The sequence below is a fragment of the Caenorhabditis remanei genome, chromosome II, assembly GCF_010183535.1.
Source record: "Caenorhabditis remanei strain PX506 chromosome II, whole genome shotgun sequence".
NCBI classification, from domain to species: domain Eukaryota; kingdom Metazoa; phylum Nematoda; class Chromadorea; order Rhabditida; family Rhabditidae; genus Caenorhabditis; species Caenorhabditis remanei.
In genome coordinates, this window is record NC_071329.1 from 18,394,285 (window position 1) to 18,420,947 (window position 26,663).

The 26,663-nt window shown below is 37.7% G+C and overlaps 4 protein-coding genes across 4 annotated transcripts; 1 reads left to right on the forward strand and 3 right to left on the reverse strand.

Moving 5' to 3' along the window:
- Positions 1 to 3,968: 3,968 nt before the first annotated feature.
- Positions 3,969 to 8,236, forward strand: GCK72_007827 (uncharacterized protein; the record flags this gene model as incomplete). Its single annotated transcript, XM_003094274.2, has 6 exons — positions 3,969 to 4,079; positions 4,615 to 4,791; positions 4,840 to 4,923; positions 5,739 to 6,155; positions 7,275 to 7,408; positions 8,146 to 8,236. The coding sequence occupies 6 exons, from the start codon at positions 3,969 to 3,971 to the stop codon at positions 8,234 to 8,236; spliced, it is 1,014 nt and encodes a 337-aa protein (XP_003094322.2).
- A 7,966-nt stretch (positions 8,237 to 16,202) lies between these two features.
- On the reverse strand, positions 16,203 to 18,508 carry GCK72_007828 (uncharacterized protein; the record flags this gene model as incomplete). The annotated part of the gene is made up of 5 exons (XM_053726476.1): positions 16,203 to 16,229; positions 16,276 to 16,427; positions 16,474 to 16,621; positions 16,923 to 17,316; positions 18,081 to 18,508. 5 exons carry the CDS (start codon positions 18,506 to 18,508, stop codon positions 16,203 to 16,205), a joined length of 1,149 nt encoding a protein of 382 aa, XP_053590670.1.
- An 832-nt stretch (positions 18,509 to 19,340) lies between these two features.
- On the reverse strand, positions 19,341 to 23,636 carry GCK72_007829 (uncharacterized protein; the record flags this gene model as incomplete). The annotated part of the gene is made up of 6 exons (XM_053726477.1): positions 19,341 to 19,589; positions 19,755 to 19,922; positions 21,131 to 21,632; positions 21,746 to 22,015; positions 22,111 to 22,443; positions 23,488 to 23,636. 6 exons carry the CDS (start codon positions 23,634 to 23,636, stop codon positions 19,341 to 19,343), a joined length of 1,671 nt encoding a protein of 556 aa, XP_053590671.1.
- Positions 23,637 to 24,508: 872 nt separating this feature from the next.
- On the reverse strand, positions 24,509 to 26,363 carry GCK72_007830 (uncharacterized protein; the record flags this gene model as incomplete). Its single annotated transcript, XM_003094270.2, has 4 exons — positions 24,509 to 25,273; positions 26,022 to 26,072; positions 26,121 to 26,218; positions 26,279 to 26,363. The coding sequence occupies 4 exons, from the start codon at positions 26,361 to 26,363 to the stop codon at positions 24,509 to 24,511; spliced, it is 999 nt and encodes a 332-aa protein (XP_003094318.2).
- Positions 26,364 to 26,663: the final 300 nt, after the last annotated feature.

A 26,663-nucleotide genomic window follows, 5' to 3' on the forward strand; every position in this document is an offset into this window, starting at 1 on the left:
TGGTTTTTTAATCGATTTTTAGATGAAAATGTCTGAAATTGGCTTAAGAAACCACGATTTTCAACCAATTTCAGACATTTTCCACCTAAAAATCGATAAATAACACGATTTTCAGCCATTTTGGGACATTTTTCAGCATTTTTGGCTATAAAAATCATGATTTTTCATCAAATTTTACCCCATTTTCACTAATTTTTCTCTATTTTTTCCAGCAAGGCGAAATTCAACGTGGTCACCCTTTCCAATGGTGTTCAGAAGATGTTGGAACCAGAAATCAATTTCCGTGAGGAACTTCTGAAAGCGAGAACCGCCGGAACTCGTTGTGTCGATACGGAGAAGTTCTATCAGAGAGCTCAATGGGTCTCGAGACGATAATTGATGTTGATTTTCATTGTTTTTTGTTTTGTTTTTCAAATTGTTACATGTTTTTATTGGATTTGGGGGCTGAAAATGGTGATTTTTGGTGGTTTTTATCGATTTTTTGCGGTTTTTCGTGATTTTCTAACTATTTTTAGGTGAAAAATGTCAAAAAATGGCAAATTTTGGCTGAAAATCGAGGTTTTTAACTGGTTTTCAGGTGAGAAATGTCTGAAATTTGCTGAAATTGATCGATTTTTGCGGTTTTTCGACTCCAAATTCCCGTTTTTGGCACTTTTTCCACTGAAAATGGTCATTTTTGCAGTTTTTTGGCTACATTTTGGTCATTTGTGTTTATTGGATTTGGGCGCTGAAAATGTTGATTTTTAAGGAGTTTTAGTCGATTTTTAACTGTTTTTTCGTTGTTTTCTGACCTCAAATTCCTTTTTCCACACCTTTTCTATAGAGTCTCTAGAGAAAAATGACAAATTTCGACGACTTTAACCGATTTTCGACAATATTTACTCTGAAAATTCAATTTTTCATGCTGAAATCTTCTAAAATGACCGAATTCCAACTGCTTCTCGGCTTTCAGTCAATAATTGGTGAAAACAGTTGAAATCTGTGATTTTCGATGATTTCAGCATGAAAAACTGAGTTTTCAGAGTGAAAATTGTCGAAGATCGGCTAAAATCATCGAAAATTCACATTTTTATCGATTTTTCACTATTTTCAATCAAAAATCCGTTTTTTTTTCGGCTAAAAATTGTATTTTCACTATTTTCACACCATTTTCAGTCCTTTCCACCCATTTTTTGTCGAATTTCTTGTTATTTTCTCAATTATTTTCTCATTTTTTCCCGTTTTCTTCTATAAATCCCATTTCTGTCCCCTCTCAAATCGATATTTATATCTATTTAGTTTTTTTTGTTCCGTTTTTACCGTCGTCTCGGAACGATTTCGGTCAAGGTTATTTTGGAATTCTTCCTTCTTCTCATTCCTCCATTTTTCCCTCATTTGACAGTGAGAATTGAACTTTTTCGCAGATTTAATCGATGGAAAACTCGATTTTTTCGGGATTTTCATGGATTTTATACTCGAAGACGCTGAATTTAGACAATTTTCGACTGAAAAACGCGATTTTTTACACTGAAATCAGTGTTTTTTGACTGAAAACGGATTTTAGCACAAAAAATTGAGTTTTTAAGTACAAATTGGCTTTAAATCGTCCAAACTCAGCGATTTCGACGATAAGAAAAAAAAGGAAAACTCGATTTTTCTCGGATTTCCTGAATTTTTAGTTGAAATCGCTGATTTTTGCCGATTTTAGACAATTTTTTGACTGAAAAACGCGATTTTTCTCGGATTTTCACACTTAAAATGGTGTATTTTGAGCATTTTTGAGTTAAAACAGCTGAAAATCACTCAATTTCGGACATTTTTAACCAAAAATTGCGAATTTCAGTTTTATTCTAATTTTCATGGATTTGGACATGTTTTAGGCGAAATCGATGAATTTGGACGATTTAAAGTCAATTTTTGACTGAAAAACGCGATTTTTCGTGCTGAAAATAGTAAAAACCACAAATTTTGAGATTTTTCGTTTAAAAATGGTATTTCGCGAAAATTTTCGACCAGAAATCAATTTTTCGTACAGAAAATTGCAAAATTTAGCTAATTTCTGACATTTTTTGACTGAAAAACTCGATTTTTTGTCTAAAAGATCACGGAAATGGACACTTGGTTTTTGACTATTTTCAGCATGAAAAATCCAGTTTTTCAGCTGAAAATTGTCAGAAATCAGCTAAAAAATTGAATTTTCCAACTGAAAAAGCAATCTAAAACCGATTTTTGTCTGAAAAAACGCAATTTTTCGGTAATTTTTACACTAAAACTTGATTTTTCCCATTGAAAAACTGACTTTTTGTGCAGAAACTGACGAATTCTTGCGGTTTTTGTCATTTTTTTTATTAAAAATGAAAAACTATACTGACGAGAGAGTACGCGTATCGAAGAGAGTGCCCCAGAGAAGTCAGACAGTGTTCAAACAATGCTCCGTCTCTCTCCGTCTCTCTTCTCTCGTCGTCGTCGTCGTGGCTTTTCTGTTTGTTTGATTATATGTATACGTGTCAAATGAGAACACTTTTTTCATTGTTTTCCTGTCAAAAATTGGGTTTTTCGGGAATTTTAAGCGGAAAAATTGAATTATTGTGCATAAAATTGCTATTTCAGGAGAAATCACTAAATTTAGACAATTTTAAGCCAATTTTTGACTGAAAAAACGGGATTTTCCGTGCTGAAAATGGTCAAAAACCTCAACTTTTGAGATTTTTCAATGAAAAACGGTAGATAATTGTTCTAGAGGATTTTTGATGCTTTTTCCTATCAAAAATTGGGTTTTTGAAGAGTTTTTGTTCGAAAAATAGAATTTTGAGTTTAAAACCAGTTTTTTCAGGGATTTGAGCTTGGTTTTAGGCGAAAATTTGGTGTTTCTAGCAGATTTTTGATAGGAAAACGAGATTTTTTGGTATTTTTTAGACTCAAAGTTACTTTTTCCGGCTGCAAAACGCGATTTTTTGGTTAAAATCTGACATTTTTGAAAATAACTTGATTTATTGGTTATTTATTACGAAAAAAGACATTTTCCGCTCAGAAAATTGCAAAATTTAGCTATTTCTGACAATTTTCGACTGAAAAACGGGATTTTTTGTGCTGCGAATAGTCAAAAATTCGCTATTTTTGAGATTTCTAAAGTGAAAAATAGCGGAGAGATTCCCCGTAAAATTGACTTATTTTTGTCTTTTCGAGGCAAAACTGTAATTTTTCTTCAAAAATTGATAAAAATTTCATCAATTTCTAATTTTCTTTCAGAACAATCATTTTTCCCGTATTTTCGACCTTGAAATCATATAAACCCACTTAAAATCTTGAAATATTGCCTAAAAATGTCGTTTTTCGTTATATTTGAGCTGAAAAATGCAAACTTCGACCCCATTTAAATTGATTTTTATCAAAAATAGCTACTTTTCTGAAAAAAAGTCAAAATTCGATGATTTTGGTCGATTTTCGACAATTTTCACTCTGAAAATTCAATTTTTTACACTGGAATCATCCAAAATCACCGAATTCCAACTGTTTTAACCGATTTTTGACTGAAAAACGCGAATTTTTGTGCTGAAATTAGTAAAAATCCACTATTTTCGAGTTTTTTTAAAAACGGTTGATTTCTGATTTAAAAAACCGTTTTTGAAGAAAAATCTGAAAAATTGTGGATTTTTACTATTTCTAGCACGAGAAATCGCGTTTTTCAGTCAAAAAATTGGTGGAATTTGGTGATTTTGAATGATTTCAGCATGAAAAATTGGATTTTCAGAGTAAAAATTGTCGAAAATCGACTAAAATCATCGAATTTTGTTATTTTTGGGACCAACTTCGATGGTTTTAGCCGATTTTCAACAATTTTCACACTGAAAATTCAATTTTTCATGCTAAAATCATCCCAAAATCACCGATTTTCTCTAATTTTCCCCTAAAAACTCGGAAATCTCTAATTTCTCTTTTTTTTTCCAATTTTCACTCGAAATTCTTCATTTTCCAGGTAGAAAACCACCATGAACCGAGCCAACGACTCGACGAGCTCCAACTTGAAGCTCATCTCGTTAGTTGTGCTCATTGTGCAGACCACCGCACTCGTTCTCACACTTCGTTACAGTCAGACACAGGTAACAGAGCGATTTTCAGTCTTTTTAAGCGAAAAATCGAGAAAAACGACAAAATGGACCCGAAATACGTCATTTTGAAGGATTTTTGGCGGAAAATCTGAAATTTTGATCCAAAAATCTGAAATTTTGATCCAAAAATCTGAAATTGAGATCTAAAAATCTCATTTTTTGGCCGGAATTCTCATTTTTGGCTGAAAATTGTGGTTTTTGACTAAAAATCTCATTTTTTTTGTCTGAAAATCTCAAATTTTCGCTGAAAATCTCATGTTTCGGCTGAAAATCTCATTTTTGGCTAAAAATCACAATTTTAGCTGAAAATCTCATTTTTTACTGAAAATCGTGGTTTTTTTTTGCTGAAAATCACAATTTTCGGCTCAAAATTTCAGTTTTTTGCTTAAAGTTTCATCTTTGACTTAAATTTTTTTTTTGGCTGAAAATCTCATTTTTCGTAGAAAATCTCAAAATTTAAGCTGAAAATCCCAAATTGTTTTCTGAAAATCTCATTTTCTTGGCTGAAAATCTCTAATTTTTCTAGGTCTCCGACGGTCCTCGTTATCTCTCGTCCACCGCCGTCGTCTGTGCTGAAATTATCAAATTGATTACATGCATTTTTGTGATTTACCGTAATGCCGGTTATCGATTTTCTGGAATGTTGGCTGAAATGAATCGAGAGATTTTCGCCACTCAGCAGACCAGATCCGACTCCTTGAAGGTTTATTTCAGAAAAGGGGCGTGGCCTAAAAATCAATATTTCTTTTAGGTAGCTGTTCCAGCTATCATGTACGTCATTCAGAATAATTTGCTATTCTTTGCACTCAAAAAATTGGACGCCGCCACTTATCAGGTAGGTAACGCAAAAAAAAAAGGAAAAATTTGGGTTCTGGATGTTGGCAAGTGCGCTCTATTGATAATCCGGTGATCTCCACGCCAGATTATCAATAGAGCGCACTTGTCACTTTAACGCGGAAGCTATGCCCAAATTTTCATTTTAAAACTGCCAAAGTGTGAATTTTCATTGCAAATGCGCTACACTGAGAATCCAATGTATACTATGTGGAAAGTGCGCTCCATTGCTAATTTTGTGTTAAAATCGTTATTTTTTACTCAAAATCTGAGTTCTTTGTTCAAAAATGACGATTCTAACTCCAGATTATCAATAGAGCGCACTTTCCACACGTCTCAGTTTGCCCTGATGTCCACTGACAGAGGTCAAAACGCGCCGAAGGTGCCCCAGGAATCGAAATCTCGCTCAGACAAGCGCGCTCCATTGCTAATTTCTCGAAAAATGCAATTTTTGTTGTTTGAAACCTTGAAAAATTCCATTTTTTGGAGTTTAAAACTCGGAAAAGTGTCATTTTCAGTGTTTCAACACCTAAAATTGCATTTTTCAGGAAATTAGCAGTAGAGCGCATTTCGTCACTTTGACGCGGAAGGTATGCCCAAATTTTCATTTACAAGTTGATATACAATGGCAAAAGTGCGCCCCATTGCTAATTTTGTGTTAAAATCGTTATTTTTCACTCAAAATCTGAGTTTTTGTTAGAAATTACCGATTTCAACACTACATTATCAATAGAGCGCACTTTCCACTGTGACGCGGAAGCTATGCCCAAATTTTCATTTTCTTTCTTTTTTCTTTATTTTTTTCCCTAATTCTAGGTCACCTACCAACTAAAAATCCTGACAACCGCCATCTTCTCGGTCACAATGCTCGGCAAATCACTTCACCGCTACAACTGGCTTGCCCTGATTCTCCTCACCGCCGGTGTCGCCCTGGTACAGTATCCATCTGGAGACTCTCCGGCAAAGACGTCGTCGGTTCATGACGCCTCCGACAACATTCTCGGATTGGGTGCCGTCCTCGCCGCGTGTTTCTCATCTGGATTCGCTGGTGTCTACTTTGAGAAAATTCTGAAGACGTCGAAGGTTTCGTTGTGGATTCGTAATATTCAGTTGGCATTCTTCTCGGTATTCGGATCGCTTTTCGTGTGTTGGTTGTACGATTGGCAAGCGATTAGTGATGATGGATTCTTGAGAGGATATAATAAGATTATCTGGATTGTTGTGCTTTTGCAGGTAAAAAATCTGAAAATTTTGAGCTAGAAATCAAATTTTTAGGCTGAAAATCTTGTTTTTTGGCTGAAAAATATGGAGTTTTGACCCAAAAATCTGAAAATTTGAGCCAAAAATCTCATTTTTGTCTGAAAATCTCATTTTTTGGCTGTAAAATCTCTTTTTTGAGGCAAAAATCTCACTATTTGAGTCAAAAATCACAAATTTTAAGCCAAAAATCTGAAATTTTAGCCAAAACTCGCATTTTTTAGCTGAAAATATGAAATTTTGAGCTAAAAATCTCATTTTTTGCATTTTTTTGGGTGAAAATCTAATGTTTTGGCTGAAAATCTCATTTTTGGCGGAAAAATCACTTTTTGGCTGAAAATTTCATCTTTGGCTGAAAATATCATCTTTGGCTGAAAGTCTAAAATTTTGAGCTGAAAATCTCAATTTTGGCTGAAAATCTCATTTTTTGGATGAAAATCTCATATTCGGCTGAAAATCTCTTTTTTTTTGGTTGAAAATCTCATTTTATAGCTGAAAATCTCATTTTTGGCTGAAATTCGTAATTTTCTCGGCCAAAAATCAAAAATTTTGAGCCAAAAATCAAACATTTAGGACAAAAATCTGAAAATTTGAGCCAAAAATATTATTTATAGCTGAAAATCTCATTTTTGGATGAAAATCTCACTGAAAATCTCATTTTTTTTGGCCGAAAATATGAAATTTCATTTTTCGGCTGAAAATCTAAAATTTTAACCCAAAAATCTCATATTCGGCTGAAAATCTCAATTTTGGCCCGAAAATCACATTTTTGGATGAAAATGCCATTTTTTTTAACTAAAAATCTCATTTTTTTAGCTGAAAATCTCATTTTAAGCTGAAAATCTGAAATTTTGTCGGAAAATCGTATTTTTGGCTGAAAATCTCATTTTTTGGCTGCAAATCTGAAATTTTTAAGCTGAAAATCTCTTTTTTGATTCAATCCAATTTGTTGGCTGGCAATCTCATTTCTTAGCTGAAAAATCTCATTTTTTGGCCGAAAATCTCAGTTTTTTGAGCCAAACATCTCATTTTTAGCCTGAAAATCTCATTTTTGGCTGAAAATTCTTGAATTTTCACCTGAAATTTAAATTCCAGGCATACGGAGGACTAGTCATCGCTCTTGTCGTCAAATACGCTGATAATATTCTCAAAGGATTCGCCGTCTCGCTTTCCATCATTCTCTCATCGTTCACCTCGTGGCTTGTGCTCGGAGATTTGACGATTACGACGTAAGTGCGCTCTATTGACAGTTTTTTGGAAGCGAAGATTTGGAAATTTGGAAAAAAACGAGTTGCTTTTGGCAAGTGCGCTCTATTGCTAATCCAGTATTCGCAACGTTATTTTAAATGTTCTGACGGAACTAGAAATAGCGCTGTGAACACCAGATTATCAATAGAGCGCACTTGTCACTTGTACGCGGGAGCTATGCCCAAATTTTCATTTGGAAGTTGATATGCGATGTGAAAAGTGCGCTCCGTTGATAATTTAGTGTTTAAATCGGTATTTTTGACTTAATTTCTGAGTTTTTCGTTCAAAAATGACGATCCTAACACGAGATTATCGATAGAGCGCACTTTCCACTCATACGCTGAAGGTATGCTTGTGAAGCGTGAATTTCCATTGCAACTGCGCTCTAATGACAACGGAATTGCCATTTCTAGAAAGTTGTCATTAGAGCGAACTTTTTCGTTTCACACGAAATCTAAGTCTTTGACAAGTGCGCTCTATTGCTAATCGGGTATTCACAACGTTATTTTATACAATTCTGAGTGAGAAATAGCGATGTGAATACAAAATTGTCAATAGAGCGCACTTGTCACTTTTACGCGGAAGCTATGCCCAAATTTTCATTTGCAAGTTGATATGCGATGTGAAAAGTGCGCTCCATTGCTAATTTTGTGTTAAAATTGTTATCGTATCAATAGAGCGCACTTTCCACATTTCTCCAACCCTTTGAATCTTCCAGAACCTTCGCCATCGGCGCCACCATCGTCATCTTCGCCACTTTCCTCTATGGCCACGAGCCAAAGAAGTCGCCGATTGCTCACAACGCCTGATTCCGGATATATTTATTGATTTTTTGAATTTTTTGCATTCATTTTTTCCCTTTGAAATCTTTACAGCATTTTCTAGTCTCCACCCCCAAGAGTATTTTCAGCTAATTCTGTTGTTATAATATATATATTTTACTAAAAAAATTTTCAAGAGTTTCAATGGCCTAGTGATGGAGAAAACTAGTCCCCCGGCCTAGAAACACAAAATCTGGGGAATAGTGATACGCAACTTCGCGTCAGCTCTGACGCATTCACAGAAGCACAGAACTTGTTTTTTTTTTCATTTCCTTATTTGTTTCTTTATTTGTTTTCCCAAATCCCAATTTGGAAATCAATTTCGGACATTCCAGACGGAGCTCCGGCCAAGACAACTTCGGAATGGCCACCGTTCTTACCAGATCTCAAACCATTGGATTATTCTGTCTTCCAGATAGTTTCTACAAAGAATTATGACAATGTGAACGCCCTTCTGAAGGCGTGGGACGATAATTGTTGTCAAAAACGCGTCATATGCGCTCCAGGCGCTGTTGGGCAGTACTCCAGACGTTCACAAGGCTTCTTACTCTACGAACTCGGGGAACTTCTCAGATCCTCCATTCCTAGAACCGACCGATGTTCCCAAACGGATAATATCTTTCCTATTGTAACTACAAACTACATAAACAAGAGTTGCTCAGCCTACTGAATACACTGTTTAGACTGAAAAAGTAACAACACAAACAGTGTGTTCAACTCCAATCAGAGTGTAGCGGAATGCGGTTTTTGAAATGGCAGAAAGCGGAATGAAATGTTTTTTCACCATCCATTTCATGCTATCTATCTGTTTCCTGTTCAAATGGGAGAGGAAGAGACACAGAGTGTGTGTGTAGTTGGAGAGATGATGTGGGAAGGAGAATAAGACTGAGGAAGAAGAAAAAATGACGATTAAGACTGAGGAAGAAGTGGTTCAAAAACAGAAGCAATATGTATTGAAGACTGTTAAAATAGTGGTAAACACAGTGTGATTACACCAATCGTCGACTTTATTTCTATCGATGTCTTTTTGACTGACAATTATATTTGAATTCAGTTCTTTTTTTTTACTTTATTTAGTTCTCCGAATAAACTTTATTCTAGAGGATATCTAACCATCTAATACTTACTAGAACCTCTGACTCTATAATCAACCTTTATCATGACTCCCTTCATGAATCACCCTTATTTTCATTAGTTTCAGTTGTATTTGGTGACTTCACAACTATCAGAACATGTCCAAAGAAGCGATGGAAAATGAAGAGGCAAGTATATATATTGTAAATACCAGATTGCGCCTGCTCTGTATTTTAACATTTCAGTGTGTTTTAGGTACACATTTAGTTTATGATTGCAATCATTTATTTCCCGGTATAGCAAGGAGAAGGACTTGCCGTCCTTCACCCGCACCAGTATAGAAACTAAAAAGTAAAGAGGAGAAAAGGGGACTCTCGGCCGGCCGCTGGGTTGTTTACGCCCCGCTGAGCCGAGAGCAATACGTCATCTCAGTCGAGAGAGAACCCGAGGAAAAGAGTTGAGACAGGGCAGAGACTGGCCTGTGACAATATATAGTTATAAAGTTTATTCTATATTCTCAATTTCAGAAAAGGATCAATAATACTACTTCCGAATGGAAAATCGAAAAATTTCTGTATATGCGCAAAGAAGTTCTGGATAGACAGAAGGATCTTGAAAAGTCGAATTTGGAAATGGTTGAGAAACTCAGATTATCCGATGAGAAGTTTGAAAACCTGTCGAATGACCTTCAATCGAAAATGGATAAAATCGTTGAGACACTGAAACCAGAAACAATATCGGGAATTGAACAAAAGATACGATTATTCGATGAGAGAATTGAGAAACTGTCGAATGAACAACATGAACAGTTTGTAAGGCTTGATATGCGCAAAGAGTTTCTGGATAAACAGAAGGATCTTGAAAAGTCGAATTCCGAAATTGTCGAAAAGGTCAGAGCATGCGATGAGAGAATTGAGAATGTGTCGAAGGAACTTCAATCGAAAATGGATAAAATTCACGAGACGCTGAAAACAGAAGTGTCGTCGGAAATAGTGGAGAAGATCAGATTATCAGATGAGAAAATGGAGAAACTGTCGAATAACTTTGATTCAATTCAATCAAAATTGAATAATATTGTTGAGAAATTGAAACCAGAAGCAATATCGGGAATTGAACAGAAGATAAGATTATGCGATGAGAAATATGAGAAACTGTCGAATGGCCTTCAATCGAAATTGGATATAATCATTGAGACGCTGAAACCAGAAGCATCGTCTGAAGTTGTCGAGAAGATCAGATTATGTGATGAGAAAATTGAGAAACTGAGGAAAGAGCATCGAGAGAAAGTGGATTCCATTCAGTCGAAACTGATTGAAATAGTTGAGACAGTGAAACCAGAAGTTCCGAAAATTGTCGGTAACAATGACCCCGCGACATCTGGAAAATACTTTGTGTTGAAACATACATTTAACAACGTTTCTAGCTTCGAGAATAACAAACAATATAACAGTGAGATAGAAGAACATTTTGGTGTTCCATGGTGAGAATCGAAGTTAAACGAAGCCCATTATATTAAATTCTTTACAGGAAAATTAGTGTGAAACGGCTCGATGGATTTCTGCAATTATATCTCTGCACCGATTTACTTCAGGATACTGAGAAGAAATGGAAAATTGAAGTTGAAGATGAAATGAAAATAGTGTCCCCTGTCTCCAAAGGAAAAGAAGAGAAAATAAAAGGAAAGAGTGTTGTTTTCAAAAGTGATGACAATGACGCCGGATGGGGATATCGAAAATTCATGGAATGGGACGAACTGAAAAATGATTTCGTTGTAGATGACTGTTTCTGTGCTGAAATTGCAATGAAAGTGAGAAAGATGACAGGAATTTACAAAGAGAATCTGAGAAGTTTCGACAATTCAATGGCAGAATATTCGGATGTCGTTCTAATCGTCAACAATGAAAAGTTTTATGTTTCCAAGTGGGTAAGTAGTAAGTGTCAGGGATGCGGGACATTAAACATTTCGGAATTTTCCGGTTTCCATTCTGCACGCCTCTATGTCAAATACATCTCCAGAAGTTCATAATTTTTAGATTCTTGCCACGCATTCTCCATATTTCATGAATTTGTTCATGAAAAAATCATATGAAACGGAGAAATCTGAGATCAAGCTGTCAGGAATCGATGCGGACGATTTTCAGAATTACCTTGAGGTTCTTCATGGAAAACAAGCAATCGATGGTAATAATGTCTAGATTTTGTTCAGTTTTATAGTCACAATATTCAGAATTCACTGTCGAAGGAATCCTCATCGTGGCTGTCAGATATCACACACGTCTGGTCATTGAGAAATGCGAGAACTTTCTAATGAATGAATCGAATAAGACACTGAAAAAGAAGTTGGAACTATCCACTCGATACAAGTTGGCGGCACTCATGGTGTGTTCACTTAACCGAAATACGTAAACTGAAAATTAGTTTTTTTCAGAAACAATGTATCGAATAGATCAAATGAGTGACTGATATTCGAGGCTGATTCTCATCTGCTTTGGGATCGTTTTCTCTCGCTCACATATGTCGCTGTTTTGTTTAAAATGAAACCTTTCAAGTGATAGAAACTGTTTACAAAAAGAGACTAACCATACAGACCAGAAGAGGGACTTTCGAAAGCTATATATAAAACGTATAATAGAGAAAACTAGTCTCCCGACTGTTTGGCGGCTCAGAAAACTGAACAACTGGGAACTAGCCCCGGTCTGAAAACACAAAAGGTGGGGAATCTAGATGCCCCATAGAGGCGCTCTAGGCGCTGCTAGTCAGTAATTTCAGACCACAATAAAGACTTTCATAATGCATCTTATTTTACAAACTCAGAGAATTCAGATATCCTATTCCTAGAACCAACAGATGCAGGTCACGAATATTGTCGGTTTGCGAACACCGGACGGTACTAAAAACTACATAAATTTGAGTTGCAACACAAACAGTCTGCTCAACTCCCAATCAGAGTTTACCGGAATACGGTTTTTGAAATTGCAGAAAGCGGAATAAAACTATTTTGGACGGTACCGATTCCCTACGAAAAATGTGGGGAGAGTTGAAGAGGTGATAAGGAGTGAGAGAATTAGCTGATAAGACTGAGGGAAAAGAAGAAAAGACGATTAAGAGTGAGGAAGAAATGGTTTTAAATCAGAAACCAAACATCCGGAAATGCGGACAGATGATAATACTGAAAACTGTCAAAATAGTTGTAAATACAGTTCGATTAAACCACTCGTTCACTTCATTTCTATCAATGAGCCTCTTCGACTTAAAATTATATTTGAATTCAGTTTTCTTTATAACTTCATTTCGCTTTCCGAATACACTTTCTTCTAGAGGATTTCTAGACATTTAATACTGACGACTAGAGTCTCTGAAACTAAGTTAACGAACTTGCATGTAACTTGATAGTCCTATTTGTTTGCTAATTAATAACAATTGTTCCCTAACCGACTTCTAAGAGAGATTTCTGGAGTTTTGGAAAAGTCCTTAACCTATTTCAACATGACCCCCGGCATGAATCACACATATTTTCATTAGTTTCAGTTATATTTGGTAACTTCACAACTATCAGAACATGTCCAGAGAAGTAATGAAAAATGAAGAGGCAAGTTCATTGAATATATTCATGCAGTTTATTCAATACCAGCCTGGCTGCCGCGCTTTCGGCGCTTCATCCGGCTGGTCTCTTTTTATTTTCCTGTTCACCCTCTCATAAAAGTGTTCACGTGGCCGAGTGGTTAACGCTCACGCCTGTCGCTGGAATGGCGAGGGTTCGACTTTTGCCCGTGGCGCGCTCTCCCCTTTATTTCTCAAAAATCTTGCGGACATCCTGAAAAACAGACAAACAAATCCACAGACAGAGCCCACACGCGTTTTATATATAAGAATGATATTTTCAATTTCAGAAAAGAATCAATCATACTCTGACCGAATGGACAGTGGAAAAGTTTCTTGATATGCGCAAAGAGCTTCTGGATAGACAGAAGGATCTTGAAAAGTCGAATTTGGAAATGGTTGAGAAACTCATATTATCCGATGAGAAATTTGAGAAACTGTCGAATGAACTTCAATCGAAACTGAATGAAATCGTTGAATCGCTGGAATCAGAAGCATCGTCGGAAATAGTCGAGAAGACCAGATTATCAGATCAGAAAATTGAGAAACTGTCGAAGAAGTTGGATTCGATTCAATGGAAACTGAATCAAACCAACAATCTGTCGATGGATCATCAGCGAAAGTTTAATTGGACTCTGCGGAAACTGAATGAAATCGACAAAATACTGAAACCAGAAATATTGTCGAGAATTGATAACCTGTCGATGGATCATCAGGAAAAGTTTGATTGGACTCTGTGGAAACTGAATGAAATCGACAAGACACTTAAACCAGAAGTGTTGTCGGAGATGGAGAAACTGACGAAGGAACATCAGGAGAAATTTGATTCAATTCAATCGAAATTAAACGAAATCGATGAGACCCTGAAACCAGAAGCATCGTCGGAGATTGTCGAGAATATCAGATTATGCAATGAGAAAATTGAGAAACTGTCGAAGGAACATCAGGAAAAGATGGATTCGATTCAATTGAAATTGAATGAAATAGAAAAGACCCTGATACCAGAAGTTTCGTCAAAAATGGACAAAAACTACGATTCTGCGACATCTGGAAAATGCTTTGTGTTGAAACATACATTTGACAATTTTTCTAGCTTCAAAAATGAAGAAAATCGTTTTGGTGAGGAGGAAGAACATTTTGGTGTTCCATGGTGAGAATCGATGTTGAACGAAGCTCATTGTATTATAATCTTTACAGGCAAATTCGTGTGAAACGGAACGATGGGTTTCTTTCATTTTATCTCAAGAACTTATTACTTCAAAATACTGAGAATAAATGGGAAATTGAAGTTAAATCCGAGAAAAAAATAGTGTCTTCTAACTCCAGAGGAAAGAAGGAGAAAAGCGGAGGGAAGAGGTTTGCTGTTTTCAAAAGTGACGGTATAGGAAGTTCACGGGCACGTCGAGAATTCATCGAATGGGACGAACTGGAAAAGGATTTTGTTGTTGATGACTGTTTCTGTGTTGAAATTGCTGTTAAAATAAAAAAGATGACAGGAATTTACAAAGAGAATCTGAGAAGTTTCGACAAGACAGTGGAAGAATATTCGGATGTTGTTCTAATCGTCAACGATGAAAAGTTTTATGTTTCCAAATTGGTAAGTACTGAGTGTCAGGGATGCGGGAAATTACACATTTCGGAATTTTCCGGTTTCCATTCTGCACGCCTCTTTGTCAAATACATCTCCAGAAGTTCATAAGTTTTAGATTCTTGCCACGGATTCGCCGTATTTTAAGAATTTATTTTCGGTATTATCAAATGAAACGGAGAAAACAGAGATTAAACTATCTTGGATCGATTCGGATGATTTTCAGAAGTATCTTGAAGTTCTTTATGGAGAACAAGCGATCGATGGTAATAATGTCTAGATTTCATTCAGTTTTATAGTTACAATATTCAGAATTCACTGTCGAAGGAATCCTCATGGTGGCTGACATGTACGATACCCCTGTGGTCATTGAGAAATGCGAGTACTTTCTACAGAATGAATCGAAAAAGACACTGAAGAAGAAGGTGCAACTGTCTAAGCGATACAATTTGCCTGCACTCGAGGTGTGTTCATAGTACAGAATTATATAAATGAAACTTTTTCAGAAACAATGTTTCGAAGGGACAGAATGAGTTGCTGATATTCGATGTTAATTCTCACTCGATATGGGAACATGTTTTATTACTCAAATATGTAGCTGTTGTTTTTAATAAACGGACCTTTTAAGCGGTGGGAACTGTTTAGAACTGAGTGGTTAATTCCTTCTTTTAACAGTTCCCACCATTTTAAAGGTTCCCAGTTGTTATTTATTTTGCCTCATGTCGCTTTCAAAAGAAATGAGTTCCCCGACTGATTCAAATGCTACGGCAGAACTCAAGTGCTTTAAAATACTTTTTGCTATGGAAAATGACAAACCCGCAGAGCTACTTTACAAATACCAACATCACACATTGCCCTGCATAAGGAATGCGTAAACTATTTCAGAGAAGTTAGCTGTGGTGCGCATTCGCATCATACTGTAATTTTACACTCGAGACATTGAAACGTTGTAGTTTTGCATTGTTTCACTCGAAATTAGGCGCTTTTTGCAATATTTGAAAACCATCAGATTGCGAGAATGTCCCGAACTAAAATCAAACCATTACATGATTATATTTTGTGAGAGCTCTCATTGAGATGTGGAGTTTCCTCGGATGATGTACTAATGTTCAGGAGTGTTTATTACACCACTCGTCCACTTTATTTCTATCACTGTGTTTACCACTATTTCGACAGTTTTCAGTTCTTCCTCACTCTCATTCTCCTTTTCTTCTTTTTCCTCAGTCTTATCAACTAATTCTCCCACTCCTTATCATACATATATTCAGTTCCACGCCCACAAACACTCACACTCTGTGTCTATTTCTCTTCTATTTGAACAGAAAACAGACAGAGAGCATGAAGTGGATATCATCGTGTACTGTAGAGGTGTGACAGCAGAAGGTTTTCCAGTGAGAACTCGTCATTCATTCCGCTTTCCTTGATTTCATGGAGTTGTTCTGCCGAACACTACATCATCCGAGGAAATTTCAACTCGCCGAGAGCTCTCATCAAGAATAATCATGTAATGGTTTGATTTTAGTTCGGAACATTCTCTACAATCTGATGGTGTTCAAATACTGCCAAAACCCCCGATTCTTGAATAAAAAGAAGCAACAGTTCCAATCATTTGAAAGGTTTCATTGTAAGAAAAACAGTTATTTGAGTCATCGAACATGGTCCCATTGCAAATTAACCTCGAATATCAGCCACTCATTTGATTTCTTTGACACATTGTTTCTGGAAAAGATTTTTCAATTTAAATAATTCGGTAATGTGAACACACCATGAGTGCAGGCAAATTGTATCGCTTAGACAGTTGGAACTTCGTCTTCACTGTCTTCTTCAATTTCTTCTGTAGAAAGTTCTCGCATAACTCAATGACCACAGGGGTAGCGTATCTAACAGCCACCATGAGGATTCCTTCGACAGTGAACTCTGAATATTGTAATTATAAAACTGATCAATATCGTGACATTATTACCATCGATCGCTTCTTTTCCATAAAGAACTTCAAGGTAATTCTGAAAATCGTCAGCATCTATTCCAGACAGTTGGATTTCAGATTTCTCAGTTTCATTTGATTTTTCCATGAACAAATTCTTGAAATACGGCGAGTCCGTGGCAAGAATCTGAAAAGTATGAACGTCTATAAATTCATTTCATAAAGGGACACGAGGAATGATAATCGGAAATTTCCGATCAAGGTTTCAGAATTTTCATATATTTTTTGTGATTAATTTTTTTGGAAAAAGTAAAGTTTTCGACAAAAACTTTAAAATTGACAAAATATGAATATATATATATATATATGATAATTTAAGCATTTTTAATCTATTTTTTTGAAACATTTCAAAAAATTTTGGTAAAACTGGGTACCCACTTTTGAATCGAAATGTTTAGTTTCGCACATCCCTGACACTCACTACTTACCATTTTCAAAACATAAAACTTTTGATCGTCGACAATTAGAACAACATCCGAATATTCTTCCATTGTCTTGTCGAAACTTCTCAGATTCTCTTTGTAAATTCCAGTCATCTTTTTCACTTTCACTGCAATTTCAACACAGAAACAGTCATCAACAACGAAATCCTTTTCCAGTTCGTCCCATTTGATGAATTTGTCAGTTCCCCATGGAGAGCCAGTATCGTCACTTTTGAAAACTTTTTTCCCTTGGCTTTTCTTTTTCTTTTCTCTGGGGCTGAGGGACACAATTTTCAGTTCGTATTCAACTTCAATTTCCCATTTTTTCTCAGTATTGCGAAGTAATAAAGGCCAGAGACATAAATTGAGAAATCCATCGCACCGACTCATAAGAATTCGCCTGTAAAGAACTTAATATAATGAACTTCGTTTAAAGGAGGACTGAAGTCATATTTTTTTTTTAGATTCTGATACTTGAGAAAATTCTGAGCAACTTTCATCATTGGAGCATATGCTAAAAATTGCTCTAAACGCCCTAAATCCACGTTTTCCCGGCTGAAATTGAGCTTTCGTGGAAGAGTTTTTGGACGCGAGTTTCTTCGTCCGTGTAGTCCTCTCGGACAAGTTTTCTTTCTCAATTACTCTTTTCTTTTGCTTTTTCAAAGGGGTTTCGTTGTTTTTTCTCAAATTTCTTCGTTTTTTTCAACAAAAATATCACTTAAAAATGCATTATTGACAATATAATGCAACAAAAGAAAAAAACAAACAAAGAATAGGAAAAATACGGAGTAAATTAGACGATTTCTGTAAGAAAAGTTAAATAATCGTGTAAAATACGTATAAATATTGTCAATAATGCATTTTTAAGTGATATTTTGTTGAAAAAAACAAAGAAATTTGAGAAAAAACAACGAAACCCCTTTGAAAAAGCAAAAAAATGAGTAATTGAGAAAGAAAACTTGTCCGAGAGGACTACACGGACGAAGAAACTCGCGTCGGAAAACTCTTCCACGAAAGCTCAATTTCTGCCGGGAAAACGTGGATTTAGGGCGTTTAGAGCAATTTTTAGCACATGCTCCAATGAGGAAAGTTGCTCAGAATTTTCTGAAGTATCAGAATCTAAAAAAAATATGACTTCAGTCCTTCTTTAACTTCGATTCTCACCATCGAACACCAAAATGCTCTTCGTCCTCACTGAAACGTCGTTCTATATATTCAAAGCCAGAAACGTTGTCAAATGTATGCTTCAACACAAAGTATTTTCCAGATGTCGTAGAATCATTGTTCTTGAGTATTTCCGACGATACTTCTGGTTTCAGTGTTTCAACGACTTTATCCAGTTTCGATTGAATCGAATCAAACTTCTCCTGATGTTCCTTCGACAGTTTCTCAATTTTCTCATCTGATAATCTTATCTTCTCGACTATTTCCGACGATGCTTCTGGCTTTAGTGCTTCAATAATTTTATCCAGTTTCGATTGAACGTCATTTGACAGTTTCTCATATTTCTCATCGGATAATCTGAGCTTCTCAATTATTTCCAAGTTCGACTTTTCAAGGTCCTTCTGTCTATCCAGAACCTCTTTGCGCATATCCAGAAACTTTTCGACTGTCCATTCGGTCAGATCATTTTTTATCCTTTTCTGAAATTGAATATATAGAATAAACAGTATTAATATATTCAACCAACTTGCCTCCTCATTTTCCATCGCTTCTTTGGACATGTTCTGATAGTTGTGAAGTCACCAAATACAACTGAAACTAAGGAAAATGGTCATGTTGAAGTGGAGTAGGGGAACAATTGTTATTGATTTGCATACAAAACTGACTATCACATTCAAGTTTTTTTTAAATCAGTTTCAGAGGTTCTAGTCAGTATTGGATGGCTGAAGATATTGATAAGCATTCAAAACTGACTATCGAGTCATATAAAAATTTAAAAAAATAATTAGTTTTAAAGGCTTTAGTAAGTATTACATGCGTAGAGATACTCTAGAAAAAGGTGTATTCGGAGAGAAAAATGAAGTTGAAAAGGAAAACTGAATTCAAATATACTTGTCAGTCAAAGAGTCGACTCATTGATAGAAATAAAGTGGACGAGTGGTGTAATAAAACTGTGTTTACCACTATTTCGACAGTTTTCAGTTCTTCCTCACTCTCATTCTCCTTTTCTTCTTTTTCCTCAGTCTTATAAACTAATTCTCCCACTCCTTATCATACATATATTCAGTTCCACGCCCACAAACACTCACACTCTGTACCTGAAAGCTGTCAACTACAAAAATGAAGACAGTGACTTGTTTCATACGGATATAGCAAAATAAAAATTCTACAGTAACTCAGAAAGCCGTGACGGAGTCTCAAAATCAGTTAGCGGATTTCAACCGATCTCAAATACTGCATTTAGCCAAATCTTTATTTATTTCAAAAAATCAAATCGACGAGTTCCAGAATCTCCGAGTTCGAGGGCTCCACAACTTCTTTCGTCGGCTCCATTTGCAATTGCTCATCCGAAAAATCAATAAGGTCTTCATTGACGTCTTCGGAGGATGATTCAGAAGACGTCGCCTCGAACTCCCCACCATCACCGTCCTCATCCGGCTCAACAAGACACTTCTCGACAAGAACAGGCAATTTTAAGATGTTTCGGTGCTTGGACATGACGCGGTGCGACTGAAATCAAGAAGCTGATGATGTGAGGATTCTGAATCCGTTTTCAAAATTTTTCTAGCGTTAAAATGGATCCGGTTACATTAAAATAAGAGCAACATCATTTTGACGCTAGAAATATGAGAAGAAAAGCGGATTCTGAATTCTGAAAGCCTGATGACGTCATACCTTAGCGTATCCAAAAATCTGCGAGAGCTGCGCCAGAATCTCATCTTTCTTCTTCTGTTCCGACGTTTCCTTCTCCAGTTTTTCCCGTTCCTCACGTGTCTCTTCGATCATTTGCTCATGGAGCTCACGGGCAACTGACTCATCGAGTTCGGTGGATGGGGTAGGACTCTGAAAAATTAAATGAATCATTTTTGTAGTCAACCGATTTTTGGTAACTCCGCCCAATTATGAGATTGTTCAAATTCGAGATCGGTTGATATCGGTTGAGATCGGGTAATTGACTTTGAGATCCCGTCACGGCTTTTCGGGTTACTGTAGGAATTTTTATTTTGTTATAGCCTTATAGAACAAGTCACGCTCTTCATTTTTGTAGTTGACCATTTCTAGATGGCTCCGCCCACTTTTGATTTGAGATATGCACCTTTAAAGTTGGAAATTCGCTAAATTAGTCAATTCTCAACGCCAAAATGTGATTTTTATATCAAAACAACCGGAAAATTTCATTTCTGAAGTGAAAAACTATTCAAAACCTAATTTTCCATGTCGGAAACCACATTTTTAGCAAAAATTTGGCCCCTAGAAGATCGTGGTCATGGTGCACCACTATAAGAATGGGTACCAGGGTTCGATCCCGCTTGGGGTCAATTTTATTTTGATTTTTGATTTTTCTGTTTATTTTATTTTGTAGATCAAAAGTAGCGCTACATTTTTGTGGTTGACAGTTTTCGTATAGCTCCGCCCACTTTTGAGCTATGCGCCTTTAAACATTGGATACTGTTGCAGTCACAGTAGTTGATCTTTAAAGGCTCATAACTCAAAAGTGGGCGGAGCTTCAGAAAAAACTTTTACTGTTTACATATAAAAATGCCACACATACTATGCTTGCAATTTGAATGTGTAAATAGAAAAAAGAAGATAATTTTAAAAAAGTAAATAATTTTTCACAAAATGTTTTTTTTTCAAAAAAATTCCAAGTTATCTAGAAAAACTCAACTTTGAGAGCCCTATAACTTTTTTATTTTCAGTTTTTCTAGTTATTTGTTAATTGCTTATTGTAGATCAAACCTAGACCTTCTTTTTCCTAATTGACAGTTTTTAAGTAGCTCCGCCCACTTTTGAGATATGCGCCTTTAAAGAAAGCTCCTTTCTCGAGGAGAAGCGCGCGCTCAGAGCCTCTCGTTGTTTAAAGGCGCATATCTCGAAAGTGGGCGGAGCTATCAAAAAGTTGTCAACTAGAAAAATGCATCCCTTGACTTGTTTCATACGGATATAGCTGAATAACAATTCTACAGTAACCCAAAATGTCGTGACAGGATCCCGAAGCCGATCTCAACCGATCTTGCGCCGAAGGCGCCCCAGCCATTTCAAAATCTTACCTCTTCTAGCTCTTCTTCCACAGGTTCCGTCCCAATTTCCGAATCTACTCCATTTGTCATCTGATCGTCGTGGGAGTTCTGAATCTCCGGAATCTGAATTCCATGTGAAGCTCCGCCCCCTTTTCCAGACGCCCCCACAACTCTCGGCTCAGTGTCTCCATAACGAATAATCAAGCGAGTTCCAGAAGAATTCCGTCCACCATGATGATGATGATGTGGTGGTGGATAGGGATTCAGATTCAGATGAGGATTCAGATGAGGTGACGTCATCAGATGAGAATTCAGATGACGTCGTGGTGTCGTTGGTGGCGCCATAAAGTTGCGTTTGTATTGATGGTATTGGTGTGGGTTGGGAATCGAGTAGTGCGTATCGTATTGGTAGTGATTGTAGTCAGGTGTCTGGTATTGATGAAGCACCGGTTGAAAAAGGGGCGGAGCTTGAGCCATTAGTGGTGGTGGGCGGAACTCCATGAGCTGCGGTGGTGAGGGAGGCATCGGAGGGCTGAAAAACGAGAAAAATAGTGGAAAAATAGTGATAGAGGGATAGAGGGATAGAAGGATAGAGGGATAGCGAAAAGGATAGCGAAAAGGATAGCGATAGGGATAGAGACTCACTCATTCTCATATTCTTGTCTATCCATCGATCCTCCCGCATTGATCATCTGAACCATCCGTGTCCAAATAACTTTCTCCGGTACCAACAACGCCAACTTCTCCATCCAATGACGTTGATCCGAGAGGAGCAATTGATGCTCCGAGCACATTCTCCAATCGGGTGCGCCGTGCTCACATTCGAGTGTCTCCTGAAGGGAGGGACCGTTTCGGCCAAGGGGACCATCGATTGGGAACATTATTTCGTCTCCGTTGAACGTGGGCATCAGGAGTCTGGAAACAAAAAACTACTATCACTATCGCTATCCCTCTATCACTATCGATATTGCTATCGCTATCGCTATCCCTCTATCCCTCTATCCCCTTACCTCTGCTCCACCACATCCACCAAATTGCTCTTATTATCCGTCACTCCCTGCATCTGCGACCTCGCCACCAAACAACCGCCCGTCTCGGCCGCCCGATTGACCATAATCCGATTGACCTCCGCGTACTTCTCGCTACCGTAACCCGGTGTGAACTCGATCAAATTCAGTCGGTAGAGCATCATCAACTCGGCGTAATGCGTCGACTTCTCCGCATAGTTTTTGAAGCAGTACGGTAGGAGGGCGATCGCTTGATGTCCACGACAAATGAAGTGCCATAAGGCGATGGTAACACCACGGACGTTTAGCTTCTTCTCGCGGTCGCAGTGAGCGTATCTGAAAATGTTGAATGGGAAGCTGAAGACGTGAGGATTCTGAATCTGGTTTCAGATTTTGGGTAGGTCAAAATGGGCGGAGTTATAGCGGTTTTAAGTCAAAAATTTAAAATTTTCAATTGATTGTAGTAAACGCGCTCTGTCGTAAGATATGGTGCATCTACAGTAGTCTAAAGTGAAATTTTGAGATTTTCAGCTCTTTTTTTGATAGATTAAAACATTTTTAATATTAAAATTTGGATTTCTGACGTTTTTTTTGGGTGTAGAAACATGTTTTTCTGAGTTTTTTGAAAACTTGTGCATTTTGTCGTGAGGTATGGTGCATCTACAGTACCCTAACTAAAAAATGTAAGATTTTAGCACATTTAGAGCGTTTTTGCAGCAGTTTAGATGCCAAAATTTGTTTTATTGAAGTTTTTATGCCTAGAAACGCGTTTTTCTCGGAATTTTGAAAATTTGTGCGTTTTGTCGTTAGATATCTACTGTATAATATGATTTCAGCAATTTTTTGGCTAGTTTTTAGTGATTTGAGGGTCAACATTGCCAAAATAAGTCAAAAAGTAGAAAAAATCGCAAAATTTCATACCAGGTTACTGAAAATGCACCATACCTCACTACAAAATGCGCAGTTTTTCAAAATTCTAAGAAAATGCATTTCTAGGCCTAAAAAACATCAAAAATCCGAGTTTTAAAGTTAAAATTGTATAAAATTAATCAAAATAAGCTGAAAATTTCAAAATTCCACTCTAGACTACTGTAGATGCACCATATCTCCCGACAAAATGCAGAGTTTTTCAAAAAATTCAGAAAACGCGTTTCTAGGGCAAAAAAACGTCATAAATTCGAATTTTGAAGTTAAAATTACCTCAAAATCGTTTTAAGACCCGAAAACGCGCTCTATCGCTCTAAAAACGGAGTTCTCAATGGAGCGCGTTTAAGTCATTGTCAGAACTTGTAGTGAACGCGCGATGGAGCGCATTTGCAAGCTTACTTGGAAAATGCGCTCTACCGCACTCCCATTCTCAATAGAGCGCGTTTAACTCACGAATATCCAACTTCGACAGCATTCATGAACACCGGTCTCAACAGCACCGGAATACTGCCTCCGTGACGGGGATGGGCGGTTCGCGACTGCTCATTCGCTATCATTGATAAACTGCTTTCCCATCCATAATTATCATTATCGACATTCATTGTTCAATACACTGTCTTCTTCCTTCAGATGATGTGGACTGTATTCGAGAATATTTTCAGAAATAATTAGAGATTGTTCAAAAAAGTTTTTAAATGTGGAAAAAATTAATTGACCTTGGGGAAATTGGGGAATGGGGCTATGAGAACATTTTTTCGAAAAAATAATGAATTTATTTATTTTGTATCTAGTACGTGTTCAGATATTCATTTTTGAAGTTGCGAACATCAAAATTCTACAGTAACCCAGAAAGCCGTGACGGGATCAGTTTTGTTGGGAATTCCGACTTCCGACTTCCGGGCTGTTTTTCTCTTCCAACTTCCGACTTCCGACTTCCGGATAAGAAATTTCACTTCCGACTTCCGACTTCCGACTTCCGGATTAGGAATTTTACTTCCGACTTCGGCCATTCCATAACTGTGGAATTTCGGAAAAGTAAATTTTGCAGAAATACATGGAAAAATGGTCTAAAAGGACAGAAAATAAGATGTTCTTCAGCCAAAAACTAATTTTCCACTGATTTCCGCCAATTTTATGATTTTTCTCTTTGAGTTTTTGAATATTTGCGGAAAAATCTAATTCCGACTTCCGACTTCCGACTTACGACTTCCGGATAAGAAATTTTACTTCCGACTTCCTGATAAGGAAAATCACTTCCAACTTCCGACTTCCGACATCCGGATAAGAAAATTTTCACTTTCCAACATCTCTGGACGGGATCTCAAAGTCTGTTAGCCGATCTCAGCCGATCTCAACCGATTTCAATTCAACCGATCTCAAATTAAATAATTCCAAAAGTATTTTTACATTAAGCGATTCATTATGAATAAATCTACCGGTTGAAGAAAAGAAAACATGAAAATCACACAAAAAATTAATATCCAGGCGCAGTTCTCGGCGGCGGACAATGATCGCATCCTCCGCCTGCTCCGGGTTGTCCCGGCGGCCCCGGCTCTCCCGGTGATCCCGGATTTCCTGCGGCTCCATCGATTCCCGGGTCGCCAGGCGGTCCTTGTGGTCCAGGTTGTGAGCTTCCTGGTGCTCCAGGTTGTCCAGGTGCTCCAATTGGTCCAGGCGGTCCTGGTGGTCCCGCGGGTCCGGGCGTACCAGGCACTTCGATAACTTGTCCAGGAGCACCAGGGGCTCCAGGATTACCCGGTAACCCGTCGGCTCCTGGAGGTCCTTGGGGTCCTGGAGGCCCTGGTGGCCCTGGTAACGCGTTCCCTCCAGGTGTCCCCGGAGCTCCTGGCTCCCCGTTAGGTCCTTTCGGTCCAGGACGTCCTGGGGGTCCTGGCGGACCTGTTGGACAGTCGAAACAGAAGTCTGCGGCAGTCGGCGACTCATCTCCAATAGCATCTTGACCGGGTGTCCCCGGATTTCCAGCGGATCCATCGTTGCCAGGGGTGCCGTCGATTCCTGGTTGACCAGGGGGTCCTGGTGGACCGACACCACACGAACAGCAGGCGGGAGTACCTCCACCACCTCCACCGACTGGATTTTCATCACCGTAACCACTGTCATAACTGGAGGCGCCGCGAGCCACTGCACGACGACGATGGGCGAGACGTCCGGTGACTCCATTGGATTTCTGATAGGCGGCACGTTTGATACGGCCACGCACGCCGGCTACTGTCTCGAACTGCAAAAATGGGGACGTTGTCACTATCATCGCTATCATCGCTATTGCTACAACCGGGCCATGTTTTGGTAAAAATAGTTTTTTTTTCTATAAAAAACCAAAAAACTTCAGATTTAAAGGTTATTTGACACGTAGAATCCAGAAAAACAAGCAAAAAAAGATTTCGACTACCACGGGGATCGAACCCCGACCTGTTGAACAATAGAGGCATTCTACCTTAACCACTCGGCCAGATCCAAACATTTTCGAAAAATTGCGATTTTTGGGGTAAAAATACTCAAAAAATGAAGATTCAGAGGATGTTTGACATGTAGAACCCGAAAAACGCAAGCAACAAGATATTCAAAAAGTTTCGACCACCGCGGGGATTGAACCCCCGACCTGTTGAGAGATAGGCATTCTACCTTAGCCACTCGGCCAGAACCAAAAACTTTCGAAAAATTGCGATTTTTGAGGTAAAAATAGTAAAAATGACAGATTTTTAGGTTATTTGACACGTAGAACTCAAAAAAAAACAACCAAAAAGAGATTGAAAAAGTTTCAACCAGCACGGGGATCGAACCCCCGACCTGTTGGACGATAGACAGTCTACCTTGATCGCTCGGCCAGATCCAAAAATTTTCGAAAATTTCGATTTTTGGGGTAAAAATACTAAAAAATTAGTGATTTTTAATGATTTTTTGAATTCTAATCGTTTTTTGGCGTGTTGGAGCACACTATATCAATCGCTATCATCGCTATCACTCACCTTATTATACTCATCCCACAGGCCATTTGTCCGGTGACGGCAGAAATCCACCTGAAATTAATTAATTAATTATTTAATTGATTTCTACAACTACCGTACCTCTGACTGTAACGCCGACTGCACATGTTGCATATAATTATAGAGCATTGGCACCGCCATGATAGCTGTCAGTGTGGCGACGGTAGAAATTGCGATTCCTGGAATAAATTTGAGCGGTTTTTAAGGCAAAAATTCAAGTCCTAATGCTCAAAATTTACCAAAAAACGCCAATTTCCGCATGGCATCCGCCTCTTGGGCCTCGAACTTCGGATCATCGTCACCACGAGAAGATTCAGAAGTCATCTTTTTGTATTCTGCTTCTGGAAGATTTAACGACTTCAGGTTGAGTAGGCATCGGGAGACAAATTATGTGTCGAAATGGAAGCAACTAGACAACTTTAGAATTTTATGACTTTTCAAGGGAATTGGGAGGGCGATGAAATGGATATAGGCGGTACATTCTAGAATACACTTTTTAGGTGAGTTTGGGATGACTGTCTGTGTGTCCGGAGTGTACAGATGTCCGAAATAAGAATGCAAAAAAAGAAAAAAGAATAGGTGGGGGTCGAACCCTGATAGTTTTTGTGTAACTGTCTACCTTAA